Consider the following 15495-nt stretch of genomic DNA (forward strand, 5'->3'; position numbering starts at 1 on the left):
ATATAGCTTAGGGTCAATCGTAATCAGTAACAGCACGATATAGGTGCATACATAACAATATATGTATACGTACTTACTTGGTATTAATAGCTGTATTCATATATTCATCAAATATAATTCTGGCAAAAGATATATAAACCAACAATTTTTAAATATGAATAAATGTACAATTATAATAATACATAGAAAGTAGTAATAATATATGTATTAGCTATATTTACTACAAAATGGTTTATACTACTTACGATAATATTGTTAATTTACATAGCTATAGTAATATGTTAAGTAAAATCTGACTATTTTCATTAATGTACAAAAAGAAAACGACTTTGTACACTGTAGATTATGATAATAGTCTATCGCATTATAATTTCATACCACAATTAGATGCATAAAACGAAGTGTTCAATTAATGTATATAAATTTTACATATTCAAGTCTACTCTTTTAAGCAATAGATCAGCTAAGCTGTTTTTTTTTAAATTTTGTTACTTAGGCCATTTCTTCAATGTCGACAACTAGTAGTATTTGGTTGATCGTTAGAAGTATTTAGTGGTTTTTTATATTATACAACCGAATAAAATGACAAAAAAAATAATCCACGTGGAACATAATAACGAATGTACAATTTATTTTCATTTAAATAGATTTCTAGAATCGGAAAACATATTAACAGCTTACTATATTTTTATAAATGAGACATGTTAATGTTGAACATCAACATAACAGTAATATTATTCTGTCAGAGTTACATTTTGAAAGCACTGTAAAAAAGATAATAAAAATATTCTCTACATTAATTGAAAATAACTATTTCAATAAAATGTTTCAATTAAGATAATAACTAAAAAGCAAGTATTTTAAATTACAATCACTAAATAATTTGGTTTTAAAGGTTAATTATAGTATAATTATTTTATTAATATATGTTACTAGTTTAAGTGGCACAATCATATTAAAACTATTTTATTTACAACAGAATTCATATATTTTTGAATTTTAAACTGATAATATACATTCATTTTAGCAAAGTGGGAAAAAGATTTACCAATTTCGAATAGGCGTAATTTTCATATCGTTTGAGAATCCTTTATGACACAAAGCACTATATATCAACCAGGTGTTAATAATATCGCATTTCCTGAAACTGTTGAGTAAACTGGTTATGTTTGAATTTAAGGGATCGCGATATTACTAACTCTTATATATTTATATATGAATATATACACTGATTCTAAACGTCTTTATCTTGTCGATAGGGTTATATCCCTAGGAACAGTTCGCAGGATGATAACTCTAGTGACAATATGAATTGTTAAGAGTTATCGTACAAACACGAATTTCCCTCTTTGCTCTTTTTTGAATAGATAATTGTAATAGACACTGTCGATCTTGCAATGTATAGTAATTAATGCAACATCGAAGCTACAAGACCTTTGTTTATAAGAGGTTTAAGAAAAATTGTGTGACGGAACACGAAAACTAGAATACTACTTTTTCTAAGTGTAGTGTGAAAAATCCGTGAATATCAAATTTTAAAATTGTACATGAAGATTAGCGATTTTCTGTTCATTAGATTAATGTAACAATCTATCGTGCAATGGTATTGGCAATGTAAAGATGCACAAGATAATCGTATGCAAGTCATAATAAAAAGAATTTTTTAATAAAATGATGAAATATCCTTCATTTTATTTAATTTTGTTCCACAGTTTTGTCAATTCTTGAAATTCCTTTTTTGTATAGGTAATCAACACTTTTATTAATTTTCGCGATTGATGAGAGCATAGATTTAAATCAGTCTGGCGTTCTGTGAGGAACGTATAATTTGCTCTCAATTAATCGTGTATATCTCGTAAATCGTTCTCCGAGATTTTCTGACCTCCACGCTACATTCGCAAAGTCCACCAATTCCTTTTGACAACCAAGCAAACTAGTAGGAAAAATGACATATTAGTTTATTTGCACCACGAGGTACTTTGTATTATGTGGTATAGTACAAATTTCGTTGACCCAGCATGCCAGCTGAGGACAGTCATTTTTCCTTCACTTCACCAACAAAAAATTAAGTAAAGAATTACCAACCCTTAAGGTATTACAACTATCAACAAAGGGAAAGGTGAACTAATGCCTGAGTCATTATAGGCTGCAAGTGGTGTGTGTGTTAAAAGTCAATCTACAACAAGAACAATAAGAAGAACGAAAGACGTTGACGCATTTGACAAATGTATAAATTGGTACCATCTTGAGATGAAAATGTTCTCTCAGATTTTTAGCGGTATTAGTACTTTGCGAACGTATGTGAAAGTCCAAACCTGTTTTCAGCTGTGTTACGTTTATCTTTACCAGAAATTTAATTGAGTAACTTTGGGTTTTCATGTACGTTTCTCTTTCACTAGAATTATTAATCGTTTGAGTGCAAACATAAACTGATAATATACATTAATTTTAGCAAAGTGGAAAAAAGATTGACCAATTTCGAATAGGCGTAATTTTCATATCGTTTGAGAATCCTTTATGACACAAAGCAATATATATCAACCAGGTATTAATAATATCGCATTTCCTGAAACTGTTGTGTAAACTGGTTATGTTTGAATTTAAGGGATCACGATATTACTAACTCTTATATATTTATATATGAATATATACACTGATACTAAACGTCTTATCTTGTCGATAGGGTTATATCCCTAGGAACAGTTCGCAGGATGATAACTCTAGTGACAATATGAATTGTTAAGAGTTATCGTACAAACACGAATTTCCCTCTTTGCTCTTTTTTGAATAGATAATTGTAATAGACACTGTCGATCTTGCAATGTATAGTAATTAATGCAACATCGAATCTACAAGACCTTTGTTTAAAAGAGGTTTAAGAAAAATTGTGTGACGGAACTCGAAAACTAGAATACGACTTTTTCTAAGTGTAGTGTGAAAAATCCGTGAATATCAAATTTTAAAATTGTACATGAAGATTAGCGATTTTCTGTTCATTAGATTAATGTAACAATCTATCGTGCAATGGTATTGGCAATGTAAAAATGCACAAGATCATCGTATGCAAGTCATAATAAAAAGAATTTTTTAATAAAATGATGAAATATCCTTCATTTTATTTAATTTTGTTCCACAGTTTTGTCAATTCTTGAAATTCCTTTTTTGTATAGATAATCAACACTTTTATTAATTTTCGATTGATGAGAGCATAGATTTTAATCAGTCTGACGTTCTTTGAGGAACGTATAATTTGCTCTCAATTAATCGTGTATATCTTGTATATCGTTCTCCGAGATTTTTTGACCTCCACGCTACATTCGCAAAGTCCATCAATTCCTTTTGACAACCTAGCAAACTAGCAGGAAAAATGACATACTAGTTTATCTGCACCACGAGGTACTTTGTATTATGTGGTATAGTACAAATTTCGTTGACCCAGCATGTCAGCCGAGAACAGTTATTTTTCCTTCACTTCACCAACAAAAAATTAAGTAAAGAATTACCAACCCTTAAGGTATTACAACTATCGACAAAGGGAAAGGTGAACTAATGCCTGAGTCATTATAGGCTGCAAGTGGTGTGTGTGTGTTAAAAGTCAATCTACAACAAGAACAATAAGAACAAAAGACGTTGACGCATTTGACAAGTGTATAAATTGGTACTATCTTGAGATGAAAATGTTCTCTCAGATTTTTAGCGGTATTAGTACTTTGCGAACGTACGTGAAAGTCCAAATCTGTTTTTAGCTGTGTAATGTTTATCTTTACCAGAAATTTAATTGTGTAACTTTGGGCTTTCATGTACGTTTCTCTTTCACTAGAATTATTAATCGTTTGAGTGCAAACATAAACTGATAATATACATTCATTTTAGCAAAGTGGGAAAAAGATTGACCAATTTCGAATAGGCGTAATTTTCATATCGTATGAGAATCCTTTATGACAGAAAGCAATATTGTATCAACCAGGTGTTAATAATATCGCATTTCCTGAAACTGTTGAGTAAATTGGTTATGTTTGAATTTAAGGGATCGCGATATTACTAACTCTTATATATTTATATATGAATATATACACTGATTCTAAACGTCTTATCTTGTCGATAGGGTTATATTCCTAGGAACAGTTCGCAGGATGATAACTCTAGTGACAATATGAATTGTTAAGAGTTGTCGTACAAACACGAATTTCCCTCTTTGCTCTTTTTTGAATGGATAATTGTAATAGACATTGTCGATCTTGCAATGTATAATAATTAATGCAACATCGAAGCTACAAGACCTTTGTTTATAAGAGGTTTAAGAAAAATTGTGTGACGGAACTCGAAAACTGGAATACGACTTTTTCAAAGTGTAGTGTGAAAAATCCGTGAATATCAAATTTTAAAATTGTACATGAAGATTAGCGATTTTCTGTTCTGATCATCAATCGAAAATTAATGTCTTTGGCTGCTCCCAGGTGAAGCCTTCTCGTCCAAAATGCCCATAGGTGCTAGTTTGTTGATAAATTGGGTTACGAAGATTTAATTCTCTATAAAAATAGTAAAATGCAATATTTGAGAATTATTTCTTACATACAAACAATATTAGAATATGACATATAAAAACAATGTTAAACATTCTTATTACAGTTATAATAAAACTGTATAAAATTTATCGAATCATCACTGTATTTGATACTGATACGATTATTTTCAGTAATTTTCAGTTACATCATGGCATTCAAGAGTAGCAAATACTATATAACATCATTGAATAACTTTATAGTATCCAAATACAGTTTCATTCTATGAAGTTTTAGTTGTAGACGTGAATTTCTTGAAACAATGATTATAATCGTACGAGACATTAATTCAAGTAAAATGTTACTAATTTAAAATGATTGTAACTTTAAAATCAGATGCTATAATAATTTGAATTTTATAATATTCATAAATAATGTACTTACTTAACAATTTTTCCAGGTCGTAAATCGAAGTTCTTATTAACTATATCTAGAAGTTCATTTTGAGATAGTTTGGATGTGCCGTAGTCGAAGACTGTAATTGAAAGTGGTTCTGCCACTCCAATGGCATATGAAACCTAAATATGGATATAAGAAAATATTTAGAAATTTACTTGAATTTTAATTATGTAGCTTAGTTATTTGTTAATAATTTTTAAGATGTTAATGATTAATACCTGTACAAGACAACGTCTGCATAAACCTGCTTTGACCAAAGACTTTGCCACCCATCTTGCTGCATAAGCAGCAGATCTATCGACCTTTGTGAAGTCTTTACCAGAAAATGCACCACCTCCATGTGCTCCCCAGCCACCGTAAGTGTCTACTATAATTTTACGACCAGTAAGACCAGCATCACTCTGCAAGTGAAACAACATATATACTATTTCGATTTATAATCATATTAGAATATGACACGTAGAAACAATGTTAAATATTCTTATTACAATTATAATAAAACGTATAAAATTTATCGAATCATCACTGTATTTGATACTGATACGAGATTATTCTCAGTAATTTTCAATTACATCATGGCATTCAAGAGTGGCAAATACTATATAATACTATATCCGAATACAGTTTCATTTCATGAAGTTTTAGTTGTAGACGTGAATTTATTATATCTATTTATATAACTCCGACAAAATAAAAACGTAGTAGGTATTATCAAACATAAAACAATTTTTTTTATTTCTACACTAAAAGTCTTTTAAATGTATAGAATTGAAATAGTTTCAACAATCGGGTAGTTCATATAATAAGAGCTCACTAATCTTCCTCTCTATCGATACTATATCCGTCGGTTTCGTAGAGTGTATGTATATGTCTGGAACCTAGTATGATCTTGTTTAGATAAATGGAATGCAAATAAACGGATTTCTATTCTACGCATGTGAATCGATTTTAGTCTTTGTGTATAATCAAATTGGTATTTGCGCGGGATTCTCACTTTACCAACTTATTGAATGGGAAGTTGTGAAATTTAATTACATTCTTGTTAATATTATAATTTCTTTACTAACACTATCCAATCAATTTTAACTACGTTTTGTTTTGAGTTCTGATTACTAATACACTATTTTTATAAATTTGTATACACAATTTGTAACACGCGAATCTCTAAAGGTTATTTTTTCTCAATTACTCTCAGTTTTTAAGAAATTGAATTTGAAAAAGCCATTAAATTTTTAACTCTAAGAATTTATTTAATTTAACCACAAAAGCTATATATATAAATTGAATATGAATAATTCATATTTCACCTGTGGTCCACCAATGATGAACAATCCACAAGGATTAACGTGGAAGACTGTTCTTTCATCCAGGTACCTAGCTGGGATTACTTCTTTAATAACTTTCTCCATAATTGCTTTACGTAGTTCCTCCAAACCAATTTTTTCACTGTGTTGCAATGATACAACCACTGTGTGAACTCTTATGGGAACACAAGCACCATGATCCATGACATATTCGCAGGTAACCTATTTAAAAAATGCAATTTATATTATTATTTCTTTCTTATAACATTAAAAAGTTATTATTATTATTAGAATATATTCTCAGCAAATTTGTTTACATCATGGCTATCAAGAGTAGCAAATACAACATAACATCATTGATTAAATTATATGTTAAACTAGATATATGTATATTGTTATTAGATATAGAGAATAAACGAACCTGCGTTTTTGAGTCTGGTCTTGCCCACCATAATTCACCGCTTCGTCTTAGTTCTGCGATCTTTTGATTTAACTTATGTGCCAAAACAACAGTCAATGGCATACATTCGTCGGTTTCATCTGTCGCATAGCCAAACATCAGACCCTGATAGAAGAATTTGAGTTATTCCAGCTAAAATTTATGAGATATAAACTTGAAGCAGGAGACAGATTTAATCAATGTCTTTAATTAATTTGCAAATAGGAGATTAAGCATTAATAAATAGCACAAAGTACACATATAGCTCACAGTTTAAGGGAATATGGAAAGTATTATTTCTTAAATATTTGGATCGTTATATTACTGAAAATTTATAATTTTCTAAGGTGCAACACAGAGCAGAATTATTGGGCAATACTGTCTAATAATTTGAAAGTAACAAGTCTCCAACACACATTCAGCTGATCATGTGAATTAGCCAGGAAAAATGTTTGAAGATTATATAATAGAAATGTGTTTATAACGACTATATGATGTATTTCTATTACTAAAAAACAAAAGGATGAATCTAATATATTCTTTTTCGCTTTTCCACTTTCGGAACAGCGTTCCACAAAAAACACAATTCAATAGGGACATAAATTTTTCTGTCTCTTACTGCATCTCAGTTTTTTATGATCATACATTCGAAACATAATGAGTTTTATATGTACAACCAGAAACCCAAATAAAATAATATGTTCTAAATAATATATGAATATGATTTAACATTGATAATGACGCCTTTTGAAAAATGACAGCTTTTTTTATGTGATAAATTTAATGATTTTTTTTTAACAAGCGTGATCAGTAACAGCATTCACATTAAAAAAATTTCAGATAATTTTAAAGAACAGATAAATACATAGATATTAAAAATTAAAAGAAATTAGAAAGATTAAAACACAACATAAGGTCTAATAGATACATATGCCTTTACCACAACCACACCAAGGCAATACTGAGAAACTAACTAGCAGCACACCCTAAATACAATGTATAAAGAACTAACAAATATTATATTACAGTTATCACTACTCACAATACTAGGAATCTAAGAAGCGTTCTACTGAGGATATCGAAAACTGAAGACAGGAAAAAGTAAGAATAAATAAGATGTGTTACTCAAATGCTAAGAATAACGAATAGTAGCATTAGATACAATAGATAAGAAGAACAGAAAGAACAAAAACTTCATAGTCAACGATCAGAATGCTAATTGACCTGGTCTCCTGCGCCGACTTCTTCATCACTACGATTTTCATGAACTCCTGCAGCAATATTTGGTGACTGAGCATCAAGCGCCAACAGAACACTGCAGAGTTTGTAGTCAAAACCTGTAGAAATTATATGAGTGAGATAAACATGTTGCGAACAAAGATACGACTATTCCTCCATTGAATGACCCACTGTCCTGGCTGATCAGTCTTGAATATTTATATTAAAAGTTTGAGAAATTGATAAATCACACTTTCAAAGATATTATGAAGTTTCATCCAAATTTTTCATCGGAAATGATACTACTGGAAAAGTTTCCTGTCATGAATTACCACTTAATATGATGTACAATTTATTGATTCTGAATCTTTGTATCACAAATGTGATACAATATATAATCATCATTTGAAAAAGAAATGTGAAGCATTCCTGTAGAAGTCTTACAATACGTAATATCAAGATGTTATTCAAAACCCATTTATGGCATGTATTTATATTAGAATTATGATTATGATGTTTAATAATCAATTTTTTAAGAGACTAGAAAATTATGAAATTTTTGTAGTGAGAATAAAATTGAATTACCTTATCTTATAAAATATATGTAGTGTTTGTGTAATTGTGTAACACTTGCATTCACACCAATTTATACACTCACACTGAACACAGGGAAAGTGTATGTTAAAGAAATTTGTTTAAAATATATAATAAGGGGGAGGGGTGCATAAAATAGGAAGACTGTTATTGAATTATATGGCTGCTCTGCGGCACGGGCTGAGAATGGGTTATGTACCTGATCACCTGCACCCACGTCCTTCTCTTCCCTGTCCACATGAACACCATCAGCGATATTTGGAGATTGTTGTTCGATCGCCACCAAAAGGTTCAACGTACGCCAATCGAATCCTGCCACGATCATGATATGCTTACGTTACATATTCATACGTTTTTTTTCACTTATTTTTTGATCCAAAAGATAATGTGAACCGGATATAAATTATCCAATCGATCGAGTCATGGAATTTCCTCAAGTCCAACAGTTTCTTACTAACGTGTACGTAGCGTAAGGCACATCCTTTCGATACACAAATACACACTTATTATTACAACTTAATACACAAATAATACTATAAGCATTTTAACAAAATTTGTAGTTAATATGCTGGAAGCTTTCGTGCCATGATTCGACCGTGTATTTGTAAAATTTGATTCAGGAGAACCAAATGAGGCGAATTGTACAGGGGGTAAGACAACAGAATCTTCATCCAGCCACAGGGCAAGTATATGTCGCATCAATTCTTAGGTTAGCAAGGAAAATTTCAAATGCTTTAGATGTACAAGATAAAAATAAATTAAACAAAACTTTAGGGGGTGGCAAAGGATTTAACAAACATACATCACTGTAGAGAAAAGATATAAGATACTATTGAAAATATTTTTACCTTTGGACGAATCATCGTAGCCGATATGTTTGACTGTGTCTCGAACAATTTTTTGATAGTCTACCACTGCCTTCGACGTAATTTCACCACACAATAGTACCATTCCAGTCTTCGTTACAGTTTCTAAAGCATGAAAAAAAACGTTATGGACGAAATTAATATAAATATTTTGCATTATTTTGAATAGATGCTTACTATATAGCTACTGTATTAAGTACTAGGTCTCTTTAGAGTTCTGTTTCAAAATTAACTCAAGGTTGAATTGATAGGCTTATAAATAGAGATTGTAACAAGAATGGACAGAAATCATTGAAAATTACAATTATTCTAAGAAAACTTACCACATGCAACTTTTGCATCAGGATCTTGCTTCAAATGTGCATCCAAAATGGCATCACTTATTTGATCACACATTTTGTCTGAAAAAGATAGAATAATACTATTAAAATTATATTGTATGCATACGAAGATTAAATTTTGAATGTTTATTTATGGAATTATTATGGATTTATGGAAATAATAAATATTTTGTATGACTGAATACATGATTTGATGATAATAGTTGAAAATTTACTATCATTCTCATAAATTGAGTACAAGAATATTTTAAATGTATTATGGTAGTACATTTTATTCATTTATAAATTACAATATAAACAAGTCAAGTTGAATATCAAATGTAGATTTAAACGATTTAATAAAAAGTAAATTTTTATTCCATTTCATAATAATGAATAGACATTTAATTTTAGATAAGTCTTCAATTACATAATACAAATTTAAAGATTTATTGAATTTCAAGAAATTCTAGAAAACAATAGAAATTAGCATTTATTAACATAGGATGGAAATCAATAAGTCATGAATATTAATTAATCGCATTTAATTTGATCTACATATCTCAGAACAAACGTAAGATGTAATCAATAAGTAAGATGAGAAAATAGAAATAATAGTCTCTGAAATTGTAGGTTATATTAATGAGTAACTAACTTCAAATTTTGTAAATTGTTAACAATTTATAGAAACCGCTTAAGCGAAATATGAACAAATATACGTTAAAGTAAACGAAATTCATTTTATTATTATATTTATCTACTAATAGACACTCAATTTAAAAAGCCCGCCTAAAGCCTTTCCGCATGTCTCCACAAATAGAAAAATCTCAACCAAGTTCCGTGCGAATTGTACTCTCGGAAACCTTAAATATCTCAAAGCCGATATCAACATAACCAAAACCTTCGTGAATTGCTTTGGAAAGTAATAAAAAAGATTCAATAACAATTACATCATAATACTTGATTTTCAAATTCAACCTCTCGAGATAAAACTTATTGAGCACATGGCGACGCCGGATCACTTTTATTTTTAAGACATATTTTTTCGAAACTATTTCGCTAACCTATTATAACCAAACTTTAATTCAAATTAAAATCATCAAAATTATATATTAAATATTAATAGAGAATGCCACAAAGATTCTCGTTAGATACCACATGGTACGATCAAATTAAAGAAATCGTATCCATGCCGAAGTTCAAAAATATGGCTATGCTCTCCTCACGTGTTCACAATTACAAATGTTGAAGATTCGTGGAAAATGATTGTGAGCAACCTTGTTTCTCCCATGCTTCCAAAAATACATTTCTTTTCGAACGGATTGTAGGGTACAGTTTGAATGACACGTGACCCGAAAATTTCGTGCCATAATAATGAAATAATTACATTTATTAGCGAAGACAAACAAGGTACGGGACGCAATAATATTCTTGCGAATAGTACAATCATGCAGTCGGTTTTTTGCTTCCATGCTGCTACGAACGAAATAGACATGCTAGCGAACGTGTTAAATCAAGAAAGGGTCGTGCGCACGCGGGTACGATCGTTGGTAGAATTTCATGGCGGCACACGCGACTCACGGTGATATGGAGGTTGTTAGGTGAAAATTTGGCCGAGTCATGAGTCGAACATCTGATTTATAAGGTAAATACCTGGATGGCCCTCGCCAACGGACTCCGAGGTGAAAAGAAAACTGGTATCCTGTTGTAGCTCAGGCGGTGTGTGCCCATTCGCGTATCCATTCATGTGGTGAGCGGTCTCCGGCATTTTCTTTCCGATAGCTGAGCTCTTCTTCTCGTTTAGCTGGTCTCTAGTCACGTGCTGTGACTTCGGTTACTAATTCGCCTGGTTTGATTGATGGAATCGGCCGTGGTAAACTGTTCGGTTCGTACACCCTCTACTTTGGTCTCGCGTGAGCTTACCTTACCCTTACACCAGCACAGCACAGAACGTAATAGCAGAGATCGCGAAGCGAACGCACCATGGTACAGTGTTGAAAGTAAAAGAGAGTCCCCGCTTCCTGGCCGCAGATATTTATAACCTCGGTCGAGACGAGCGGTAGTTCGGGTGAGATCGTGTCACGTGATCCCTTGTCACCCGGGAAATCAACTACGGCGCGGAATTCGAGTAGACTGGAGGCGGATTTTTGAATCGTTCACCGACAACACGTGGCGCACTTGGAAAATATTACTGATAAGTTAAGATCAGGTTTGCTAGGGACGAATATCTCAAAAATGTATGCTATTATCTTTAATAAGAGCAACGAGTCGCGATTAGAATTAATGCCTTTGAATCATGGATATTGTGAGTAATAAATTATTCAAATTAATTAGAATTATTATTAAAAGTTAACTGTTATTAACTCGCGACATATTTTCATCCAATGAATTGTTTATTTTAAATTGATTATAATGCGAATTTCAACTACAAAACTGTTGTACACACTGTATTATCATTTTGTCGTTTATTTTATTATCAAATTTTTGAACAATAAAGTTTAGATCGATAAAAATGTTTTTTTAAAGGAAAATATTAAATTTTTTACGATAGATTTTTTAGAGTAATACATACTAATTAATAAGCGGTTCTGTAAACGAAATTTCTTTTTCTAATCGCATATTTGTTACAAATAGTATAAAAGAACATTGAAATTGTTATTATTATTAACAAAAATTTCTAATTTGAAATTGTATTATAATAAAATAGTATTTTCTGTTCGCATGACTTAACGATTTTAGTAATCGTGTATTTCTAATTTGTTTAAATAAAGTTTAGATAATTATTCAACTGTTGATTTCATGTGAACCAAGAAAGCTCACGTTTTCTATAAAATAACAACTAATATATTCTAAACAAATTACTTAAATTTGTCAGCACATTATTTTAGAGAGTGATAACAACAATGTTTAATGTTTTTATATACATGACAGAAACAATTATTTACAGTATATCGTTGCATTGAATGAGTTTAGCTTAATGCAGCATTAACGATTTTTTGGAACACACAGGATTTCCACTGGTAACACGATCATGCGGATTCGTAAGAGCCCATACAAACCTTTATCTTAACGGAATTAAATATATCTAACGATCACATTCGGTTCGGACCAGTTTTTGTTCTTCAGGAAACTGACAAGATTTGTAACACTCGAACAGAAAAATCCAGAAAACTTTCAAAGAATACAATAAACAGTTGTTGCATTGAACTTTGAGCTCCGCGTTTGAATCGTCTTGAATAATTATCAAGTTACAGTAAAGACGTTTTGTACGTTTTCTTCACGAGAACAGAATTTACACTGAGCAGATGACGGTATCAGTTACGTTTTTATATGTCGTCGAGTCTCCCTCCAACGGGAGGAAAAACTTAAGTGGGGTAAGAAGCATGTTATGGAAGTAGCATGTTATGGAATAGATACCGGATTTAAATAATATCATTTAAACGATATAATTTTCGTTTCATTATTTAATTGAGAAAATGTTTTCTTTAATTCAAGTTACTTAAATGTACCATTTGATATTAAGAATTTCAAGAAAATTAAATACAATGTGAGACAGTAATCTTATTATTTACATTTATTTATTATAAAATATGTTTTTCTTTCTCGATTTCGATAAACACAGACAAAAATTTACAACTGTTTTATTTTGGCGTGATTTTGCTGCTATGTATATATTATATAAATAAAATTATTGGAATAATAACTCGTCTTAGCGAATAAACATTTTTTTATGTCAAGAATTTCAAGAATATTGTTTACCGCGCGTAATCTAGATTTTTCAATCATATCATTTTGATGTACATAATATTTCCATGTAGTAATCATCTAATAGCTTAACAGTTTGTTTAAGTGTTCTTTATGTTCCGATAAAAAGCATAGACTACTTAATCTGTGGAAATATTAATTATAATGTAGGCAAGCGTGTATAAAAATGTTTCTTTAAACTGTGGTAGTTTGTTATGCTCAGGGGAAAAGGGAGATACATTAGTAAATTTGTATTATTCGTGGTGGTATCTACATGAAAACATTTTGTATTATGAGAGATAATTAATATTTAAGATTATCTCATATTTTCGTATCGCCCACTTAAAAAAATAAGGAAAGACTTTTTGAGATATTTTTGATAACCTTGCGTTGAGATATATACGTATTATGCTTTCTTTGTTCATACTTATTTCTATTTCGAACGATTTATAAATTTTACAAAATTACAAATTGTTGATGTATTATTTAAAGCAAGAATTATCTGTTGTTTATTGAAGTAAATTGTCATTTAAGAACATAGTTTTAATCAATTTGAATGTTTTAAACTTTCCATTTCTGTAATGTTTTATGAAGAACTAAATTATTTTTTACTATTTTAAGAGTTTATCAGTACTGAAAGTTTAATATTGATTTAATATTCTATAAATAAAATTAATATTGTAAATCGAGTTCTTTTTCATAGCCGGAAGGCTGAAAATAAATAAATATTCTAAATATAATTAAAAAAACAGTAGCAGGGAAATTAGATAATTATTAAATATGTAATATAATTTGATACAATCAACTTCGATATTTTTAGTTTCATAATATAGAGATTTGAAAATTTAGTTTTTACTGCTATATTATTTTGCAGGTTAATTAAAAAGCGTATGTTAATACAGAATTAGTTATTAGTTATTACTTGTACTAAAAATTGTCCCTAGCTAGTATTAGTATCGATAGCTTGGACTTGCTCTTATAGTAGATTACGCGGTAATAATGACGTATCCAGTGTGATGCAATGCCCACCAGTCATTGTGCTATCGATGGATGAGATACGATGTAATGGTGTAATGGATCGTCATCAAAAGGAAATGTATTTCCAGATTATTCTTTTGCGAACTGAGACACGTGCAAGAATTTAACACGGTCTAAAGAAAGTAGAGAAACGTGATCTCACGTTTGTTGATAATGTGTAATCAATACCTCGCTAGTAATTAGCCGACGTAGTCGAATATGAGATACTTGAAGATACTAAGCATTTTGATTTAGCAACTAAGTAGATTCTACTATATCACGAGGCATCACACAATCATTTTTCATCAAGCAACTTATGATATGATATTTTTCAAGAGATGAAATTTATGCGCTTTTTATAAACGATAGAAATGTTCTATTTATTATTTTTTAAGGTTCTGCTTATTTAATCACACCATTTACTTAAATGAAAGATTACTCCGTATTTGCATTATGATCACGAAATGAAGTTTTCAAATAATCTAATGCATATAGATGTTAATCTATGTATGTATATTATTATAGTTTTTGAAATTAATTTTTGTATGTATGTATTGAGGCCTATCTTCACTTTATATGTGAAGGGCATTCGAAATTTGATTTTTCTCAGGTTTTCCACTTGTTAAATGAAAATATTTCAAGAATGTTAGTGAAATATTGTATTGAATATATATTAGAATATCATTTATGTTAATTATAGAATAGCGTTTGTAATTTTTCCTTCTATCTAATCAACTTGGACTTATAATATTAAAAATATGAAAATATCAGAACGTATTTCATTAAATGGTGTGTATTAGAAAAAAGTAGATACATTCACAGATACATAGATACATCTTTTTTTTGTATCTACAATAAAAATCTGTATACATATAGATTAAACATTTGTACATATCTAGATAATACGTATTTTGGTATTTGAAATTATATTATTTTCGAGTTCAATGCTCCGATATACATTTTTAAGTGTCTTCTTAACCTTGACCACAATCATTACGTTATCATTTTATTTAAGACACTATATGTCATATG

The 15495-nt window shown here is 30.1% G+C and overlaps 1 protein-coding gene across 3 annotated transcripts; it reads right to left on the reverse strand.

Moving 5' to 3' along the window:
- Nucleotides 1–900: 900 nt before the first annotated feature.
- Nucleotides 901–12993, reverse strand: Sam-S (S-adenosylmethionine Synthetase). Of its 3 annotated transcripts, XM_033478655.2 has the most exons (11): nt 12762–12993; nt 11626–11879; nt 11356–11548; nt 9706–9783; nt 9365–9487; nt 8716–8828; nt 6687–6830; nt 6269–6487; nt 5180–5362; nt 4947–5080; nt 901–4529 (listed from the first exon to the last, which is right to left on the reverse strand). In XM_033478655.2, the coding sequence occupies exons 3-11, from the start codon at nt 11468–11470 to the stop codon at nt 4424–4426; spliced, it is 1215 nt and encodes a 404-aa protein (XP_033334546.1). In that variant the 5' UTR covers nt 11471–11548; nt 11626–11879; nt 12762–12993; the 3' UTR covers nt 901–4423. The 3 variants fall into 3 exon arrangements, with proteins under 3 accessions (XP_033334546.1, XP_033334545.1, XP_033334541.1); XM_033478654.2 differs by lacking the exon at nt 8716–8828 and adding an exon at nt 7929–8041 and having other exon boundaries at nt 11356–11879; XM_033478650.2 differs by having other exon boundaries at nt 11356–11879.
- Nucleotides 12994–15495: the final 2502 nt, after the last annotated feature.

Source organism: Megalopta genalis, chromosome 2 (genome assembly GCF_051020955.1).
Source record: "Megalopta genalis isolate 19385.01 chromosome 2, iyMegGena1_principal, whole genome shotgun sequence".
NCBI lineage: Eukaryota > Metazoa > Arthropoda > Insecta > Hymenoptera > Halictidae > Megalopta > Megalopta genalis.